The following is an 8,616-nucleotide window of genomic DNA, read 5'->3' as shown; positions in this document are numbered from 1 at the left end:
GATTTGTCGATCAAATAATTATTAAGCTCTTGTATAAATTGCAATTGCTCGTTTGGATTGTTTGGGGCATAAATGTTACACAATGACAGCCTAAAACATGTGAAGCTCACTGTAATTAAGGCTATTCTACCATGGGTGTCAGAAAAAGAAAACTCTATTTTTGTATTCACTGACGGGTTAATCAAAATGCACACTCCTTTGCTATGACGGCTCCCATGAGAAAAAACAATTCGCCCTCCCCATTCATTTTTCCAAACAGATTCATCGTTAACCTCTGAATAGGTTTCTTGTAAAAAATTGAAAGAGGCTCCCTGATCTTTTAAATAAGAGAATATGCTCCTTCTCTTTGTTGGGTCCCTAAGACCACGAACATTGAGCGACAAACATTTGCATTTTTTCATGCTCAATCGTATTCATAAATACCAAAGCTGCAGCAATAAATAAAAAAATAAAAAAAAAAAAAAAAACGATTTACGACCACTGACCTTAGGAAAACAAACAAATAGACCAAAAAAAAAGATACTCAATTCTAATTAGGAGTGTCCCTCTGCGTCCTTATAGCAAGATCTTCCCTTCATAAAACTCAAAGATTATCTAAGTCCTCTATACAGTAAATTCTTACCGGTGCTCCTGAGGGTGACGTTTTTACAAATACCTTTCCGTCCATAGTCCACACACTAAGTAATAGTCCCGCCTTTCTCATATCATTAGCTCTCTTCACAATACTTCGGCGATATGCTGTAAGATTTTCATTTAGAAAAAGACGATTCTCTCCGCCGATTGAGGAGGCGTAACTCGTTGTTGGAAAGAGATCAGATACTTTCAGATTCTTTAACTTAACACGCTCTTTGTATAAATTAGATTTCACCTTGTGGCTGACGAATTTAGCGATTATTGGAGAGTTACGAGCCTTTAGCTTGTGTGAAATCTCGATGTCCTCCGCTTTAATCGGCACATGTAAGGCTTCTCCTAGCTTTAAAAATACCTCTTCGGTGCTGGTATAAGCATTCGCAGGAACTCCATGAATTTCAAGCGAGTTTTTTCTTGCATATTGTTCTAGGTAATCCAGTTCTTCGCTTAATCGTTTCGACTCTTCGATTTCATCTTTCAGCTTTTTGTTCGTGGTATCAAGTTCTTTTTTAAGCGCTAGATTTGCATTTATGGAAGCTTCAAGTGTAGATTTCATCTTCTCCAAATCCCGTTTCTGCGATTGAAAAGCCGCCTTAAATTGGGCGATTTCTTCCTTCAGGTTTAGGTTCTCGTGCTGTATTCCAGTTACTTTAACTTGTATATCGGCCAATATGTCCTTTAACTCGGCCAGACTAGGCTCGGGAGGTGCGTTATTTGGTGTTTTCGTTTCATTGTTTGCCGCCATGTTGACTCGCTTCGCCTCGTTCAAGACGCCTTCGTCTTCGAGTGATCCTCGAGCACCACGTTTATTTTTGCGACTGTTTCTAGTCATCAGCTTGGAAAACTACGGATACATACCAGTAGAGGACGAAAAACAGCTCATAATATCAGCGATGTTGTTTTGAAGGGAGGATTTTTGCTCCGCCTCAAAATGTGCGTCCGACCAGGTCGGATCCACGCATGCTCTCCAAACTGACTTAAACTGGACAAGTTTTCATAAACATACTGCTTTTTAATAGTGTTTTTTCTCTGTTCAAAGTTTTGGGAAAGTTTTTGCTTGACAGCCTCAGGTCGAAAACAGTAAACTTACAAACTCCAACTCGCCTCACTCATCACTGTACGTTTAATCATTGTCTTTGTCACCAAAACTATGAAGATTCACGTTGTTTGCACAAACACCGTTTCAGTGAGATGACGTAGCATAGTTTAAAAGGGAGATAGAAAAAATACGGGTGGTACTACCACGCAAAAATACTAATAAGTAATTACAGAACACATTTTGAACTTCCAGAAAGATGAAACTTTACACTCTAAACTGACCGCCTAGAAAACATGACATTTCTCTTTACACAAACTTTTTACCTTTATACCGACACAAATCTACACAAGCGATCTATTCAAACACTGTTTGTTTAATACATCCACCTCTTATAATGTTATCAGTTACATAAAATACACGTTGTACATTGGTGAGACATGAGGGAGACTAGGTGACCGATTTCGGGAACATCTCCGAGACATTAAAATTAATCACATCCAGACCAGTCGCTCGACACTTTTAAGACCCATGTACACCCTAAAGGAGAGCTGAGTTTCGCACAGATAATCGCTAGCAAAAACCAAATAGCGAAAACAATCCACGTGTTAATATTTCGGTTAGACAACCTTCTTCAGGGGCTGCAAAAAGCTAGGTAAAAATGTAAAAAACCGGTTAGAATATTTAAAATGATACATATGAAAAATTGAGATATGATTGGTTGATAAACATAGAAAGCAGAAACGTGTACAGAAGCCATTATAAAAAAAGCGAAATAAACAGATTAAAGGCCCAATTCCACCCTTGATTCAATGCGGTCGTTTGTTTTTGTTTTGAAATCGCGCTTTTCTTAAATGGCGCAACCCGACTGGGGAACTATTTTTATCGAGCTTTTCCCAAACACAACAACACTCAGGCAGTCCGGAAATCCAGCTGTGTTCTTATGAAGTTGCCCGGATGGTATCGTCGAGTAAAAATCTACAAATATAAGCTTATTTCTTCATTAAAGAGGATAAATCCATTGATGCTTTTTCATTGTGGTTTGCCCTAAACGAACTCTTCATCACTTCCGTTCATCCCATAGGGTTCAAGAGCCTTGCCCTTGGAAATTAAAAATGTTTCTCTTTCCCAAGCATGGCCATTTACCATTAACTACACCAAATTATAACAAGGAAATGCAACGTATATGGAAAACGCTACTGTTGTTGCTCAAACATCATATTGTCGGTGGTAATCACTGCATTCTTAAGTTAACATACATATGCAGTTTATATAAATGTTATGTAAAAGTTACTTTTTAATGTTAAGTGGCATTTTTCTTTTCTCTATCAAGATTGTAAAATGCCCCACTTCGAAAAATATCAAGACCTGCCAACCAAAGGTGCTCTCGCCGTTGAAAAGTTCAGTATCGATGGGAGTCTGTTTCTCGGCTTCGCTAACTATTATGATGATAACAATGGATACAACACAGAATCTTACATCTACAAACTGGACGATTCAACTGGAAAGTTTTACCTCTATCAGAAAATAGACACCGAAGGAGGATGCGACATGGAATATTTTACAATCGCTGACAAACATTACCTTGCTGTTGCTAATCGCAGGAATAAAACTACCCGTCGGTTGAACTCTGCCATCTATCAGTGGAATGGAACCCACTTCATCGTCGTGCAAAACATTCCGACACTCGGAGCATCTAGTTTTAACTTCTTTAAATTATTGTCGGACCTTTTTCTCGTCATCACGAATATATATGATGACGCTACGTATAGTGTAGACTCAGTCATCTACAAGTGGGACGAAAACCAGTTTAACAGGTTCCAGGAGATAAGAACCGAGGGAGCTAAAGCAAGTACTACGTTTGCAATAAAAACTGAAACTTATCTTGTTTTTGCAAACATTTACAACGACAAGCAGCGCTATTCTGTCCAGTCCTCTGTGTACAAGTGGTCAGGTAACAGCTTTGTCAAACTGCAGTCTCTTCAGACATATGGTGCCTCTGATGTCAAGTCCTTCGGCGACAATGGTGAGACATTCCTCGCTTTTGCTAATCTGCGAAAGGGAAATTCTTACAGCATCGACTCGTTCATTTACAAATGGAATGGCAGCGGGTTTGTTCTGTTCCAGTCCATTCCCACTCAGAGAGCCTTTAACTGGGAACCATTTGCGATTTGCGGTGAAACGTTCCTGGCTGTTACCAACTACCATGGGGGGAATTTGGTTGTGTATCGTTTGTCCGGATCACAGTTTATCAATTACCAAGAGATTTCAACTCAGTATGCAACTGACCTTAAAGCATTTGAACACAAAGGTTACACTTACCTGGCAATTGCAAATCAGCGGGATGGACGACCGCGTTACAACATCAACAGTGCTCTATACAAACTGGTATACAAATAGACCAAAAAAATTTAACAAGCCCCGCAAATTGACTCCGCTTGGAATTCACCATGCTACCACAATTGTAACGAACACTGAGAGTACTGTAACCCTGTCTAAGGTAAACAAGGTTGAGAGGGGTGCTTCTTTCCACGCTCAGTTTTTATATTTTTGTTTTCATATTCGAGCAAACAAAACGAAACATTTTGATTTTTTGTTAACATTTTTCTGGGAATGATTTCGTATGTTACATGAAGTCGGGTCAGGCAAGGAATGTTTGACCGGAAGAGTTTTCAAAAATCAGATTCTTCTTTTAAGATAAAAATAATAATTTTTCCCGCAAATTTATATAATTTTAGCTGTTTTCCATCTTGATTACTTCTGGGTCAATTTTGGGCGGAAATCTAAGGTTTTAATTTTAATCTAAGGCATTCATTTTGAAGTCGACTTAATTCCTGCGTCATATGACAGCTCACTGTCCGTTGCGAAGCTTGAAGAAAACGTTTTTACAGATACTATATGTTCTCAGAGTTTCATTGTCATAGCTTTTACACTTGTGAAGTTGTGATAAGTTCGCTGGTTGACGGTAGAAATGGACTGATAATAATTTTAAAATAGCTTTTCAAGAAAGTTAGTCTATTTGCACTGATTCCTTTACGGCATCTCAGGATATGTTATATTCTTTGCTCAAGCCATTTTTAGAGGATTCTACGCGGCTACTTATCAAACAAGTGATTTTTAAGTAATTTCATCGTATAAGGCTGATTTTTCACATTGGATAATAATATTTAATTAAGGCCACTCTAGATCTGTTACATAAAAATGGCCGTAAGGTGAATTAATCTTCAAACTGCTTGCTGAAATTGGAACTTGGAAATTTGACTGCAAAAGTATAGTTAGGAAGCAGCACAAACAAGTAGGGCCAAATAGGACAAAATCTGTGATAAAGAAAATACACAGTATCATCATGCAGAGGTTACTTGTGTAGTTAATGCCTCTATCGTATAATTCTGACTTGAAATAGCTGTATATATTAACATTATAGACCATTGACAGCATTACTTCCTTGAGCATGTTGAACTTTTGCTGTCAATCAATTAAACTGTGTTGTGATCGATCACAATATACATAAGTGATCACTGTGGTTTGCATTTGCTGTAAAACATTATTATGTGACGCGAGTAAATTTGTAATATAAAAGTAAAGAACTTTAAGTTTACTGTACTTAATTAATCGGGTGAAAAAAGACTCTTCTTATGTAATAGCGTCTGTTCCCGCAAACTATACTTTGTGTGGGAATGTAATAGCGCAGACTGTAAACACTACATTAAGCTAAATTTCTGAATTCATCCAATAAAAGTAATTGAAAACAAAAAAAACAAAAAAAATGTCTGTACGTTTCGTTGCATACCGTTATTGTACCGTTCTGCGCCCTCCACTGTGATCTATAAGACGGATTTTAGGCTGTCTGTAGACACACCAGCAACTTGTGCAAAATATCGTGTGTGCCTACATTTCTTCACCATGTATTAATGTGCATACACTTGAATAGAGATAAAGTGCTTCGGATAGATTTCATCTGATTTTCGCAAATAAAATTAAATTCAAAATTAAACAATCTTAATTAGAACTTACATTAAGTTGAAGTATTTTAAAAGTCTGTTTTGTCGGAAATTGCAACTTCAGTACGTATACATGTTCTCTGAAATGCAATCATTGATTGCACAGGAACTACAAAGCAAAGAGTGTGATGCGATAGGTAGGTGTAAGATCGGCCAATACCAAGATTACCAAAGATTTAATAACCCACTATTCAGTGCTGTCAAACTAAATTTTGTTGTCAAATTTTGTAGTCTTTGAAACAGCCGCCTCCTTTATCAAAACAATTTCCTCTAAAGTGAACGTGGCAAAGCGGGAAGCCATTTTGTTTCTCTTCAATGATCAGATGGCTGATTTCGGAAAAGACAAGCGAATCGTCAACCTATTTACAAGAGGATCCCATCATCGCAACCTAAGCGTCATTTACTTCGCATAGAACTTATCCCATTAAGGTTAAGGCAGTCGAAGTGTCAACTTAACAAGGCACTACTTGATCCTCTTTTGGGACCCCAGGAATAAACTTTAAATTCTGACCCTGGCTAAGCAAACGTATCCTGGGCACACTGATTTCTTTATTAATCGCTATGAGCAGGTAGTACAGAGACCCTTTGGTTACCTGCTGGTTGATCTAAAAACCACAACTCAAGACAACTGTAGGCTACGAAAGAACGTACTAACTGGCGAGGAACGATTTGATAACATAGGGGTAACGGAAAATATCTCGCAGGAACAAGGACTGTATCTCAAGCAACAGAACCTTATGACTCCCCCAGTAATTCCATACAGCAATGCAGAAATTACTCGATTCTATGGATCAGGTCGTCTTTCGTGATCATACCTCGGAGACTATGAAAGAGCAAAGCATTACATGCAGCTGCAAAACAAGTATTTGACGTCTACGGAAACAGTTGAATTACAGATGCAGAAAATCAAATCCACATTACTCTAAAGAACACAGAGTAATTTCTAGCAATTCCCAGGACTTCTGTGATGTTCCACCGCTCGTTCAAAAACCAGTGACTGTACAGGAGACCGCTATCTAAACGCCAATAACTACACCGGACGACGGCTGCATAAGACTGACCAATGGCAACACAACTAACTCCCGCGGAAGCCTCACCTCCCTCATCCTATCCACCTTAACACCCTCTCCCACAGTACCCTCTCCTACACCGAAAAGAAAAATACATCCCGGAATTCGGTTTGAAAATTACTCGGATGATCATGATCGTCCACCGAAAAGATCGCGGCGAATTCGCGGAAACCAAACATACAAGGGTAAAAACTTTGTTTTGTACTTGAATTGTTGAACAATTTAATAAATAATTATTACTAAAATCTTTGTGTGTGTGTTGAGTTTGCGTCGTTATTGACATGCAACAACTTAGCAGCTGGAATAATTTTTTTCAGAGCACTGTATTAAACAAAGACAACAAAAAACTGTTTTGTTTATTTACAAAACTGTTTAATCCCGAACAAAGCTTAACTAAATTAACATAATAACCTGGGTAATGGTGCGTGAAAGGGAACAAGTGACTCGTTTTTTAATGGGACTTGAATGTTTTGAACCATCTTGTATTAAATTTACAGGTAATAACAACAAATGTATTAAGCAAGACATGACTCAGAGATAGTAATGCTTGCAAAATGTGCGTCAGGTGATTATATGGAAAAAGAGGCACTCACGCTTTACTTAGCGAGTTTAATTTACCTAGGTAGTTTAAATATTAATGATTTACTTAGGCACTTTCCCAGACAGTTTGAATTACCTAGGCACTTACATTGCAGTTTGAATATTAATGATTTACCTAGCCACTTAACTAGACAGTTTGAATATTAATGATTTACCTAGGCTTTAAACTAGACAGTTTGAATAACCAAGGCACTTACATTGCAGTTTGAATATTAATAATTTACTTAGACACTTACCTAGGCACTAACGGGGCTTAGACAGTTTGAATAACCAAGGCACTTACATTGCAGTTTGAATATTAATAGTTTACTTAGACACTTACCTAGGCACTAACGGGGCTTACATTTTAACATATATAACTACTGTGCGCCACACTCAGCCAGTTGAAAAAGGACATCTGATCAGAATACAACGTTTGCAAATTTGAGGTATGTGCTACAGAGTAGAAAATTGATCTTTGTCTTGTTTCCGTTTTGTTTTCCTTTTTTTTTTTTTGTTTTCCTTTCTAGCTTTTCTTTTTTTTTTTTTTCTTTTGGTAGCCTGTCAACATTTTTTCCTCACTACAGATAACGCATCGATACGTGCAACTAACACTACTTGTATTACTGGCAAAAAAAAAGGAGTGAACAGTTCACATTGGAGTCGTTTATATCGATCTTTTACCACTGCCAAATTACACAATACGAATCAGTAACTTGACTATGAGAAGTTCCTTATTTTCTTAGCCAGAGAGTAAAGCTGACAAGCCTCACGAGTGAGCGCGAAAATTGCTTTGCTTGCTCGCGAGATTCACCTGCTTTACAGTCGCTCAGAAAAATAAAGACTTGCTCGTAGTCTACAGTAACCAATATATAATTGATCCCTGGGGTTTTTCTTTTATTCGTTAGAATCAAGATGGCTTTTGAAAAAACAATGTTCCTTGTCTTCGTCATCATAGTGTTCTATGTGGTGGTGCTGGCAAAACACTCCTTGAAGTCTGGAGGTAAATATTCATCATTTCATAAGCTTAGCTTAGCTAGTGATCAGAGTTCTACCAAGAGTGGGCGCAGACAGTAAAGCTTTTTCACCCTAAGCTTATATTTTAGACGGAGAGTAGAAAGAAGTTTTGTTGTGAACTGAAAGTAGTACGCAGTTTAATGGCCTAGCTCTGACGAGTCCGTTGTAGCTCAGTAAATAGGTTCGACTCCTGTTGCTGCAACAACCATATATATACTTCAACCGAAAATTCAATTTACACCAAATCTTTTTAAAGTTACAGAGACAGAAACCGCATATGGTT

At 37.9% G+C, this 8,616-nt stretch overlaps 2 protein-coding genes across 2 annotated transcripts in view; one reads left to right on the top strand and one right to left on the bottom strand.

Moving 5' to 3' along the window:
• Window positions 1-545: 545 nt before the first annotated feature.
• Window positions 546-1,375, bottom strand: LOC146455200 (uncharacterized). Its single transcript, XM_085094556.1, has one exon. It carries the CDS (start codon window positions 1,373-1,375, stop codon window positions 584-586), a length of 792 nt encoding a protein of 263 aa, XP_084950682.1. The 3' UTR covers window positions 546-583.
• A 6,285-nt stretch (window positions 1,376-7,660) lies between these two features.
• The window catches only part of LOC146455199 (thrombospondin-type laminin G domain and EAR repeat-containing protein-like), a 32,284-nt gene continuing 31,328 nt past the window's right edge, over window positions 7,661-8,616 (top strand). The window contains exons 1-2 of the mRNA XM_085094554.1: window positions 7,661-7,765; window positions 8,225-8,319. Of these exons, the coding sequence (XP_084950680.1) occupies window positions 8,232-8,319 (88 nt within the window). The 5' untranslated portion in view covers window positions 7,661-7,765; window positions 8,225-8,231. The remainder of the gene's footprint in view (window positions 7,766-8,224; window positions 8,320-8,616) is intronic.

Source organism: Pavona decussata, unplaced genomic scaffold, assembly GCF_977016875.1.
Source record: "Pavona decussata unplaced genomic scaffold, jaPavDecu1.1 SCAFFOLD_282, whole genome shotgun sequence".
Taxonomy (NCBI): Eukaryota; Metazoa; Cnidaria; class Anthozoa; order Scleractinia; family Agariciidae; genus Pavona; species Pavona decussata.
Note: the sequence above shows the minus strand (reverse complement) of the source record. Positions and strands in the feature narration are given on the sequence as shown.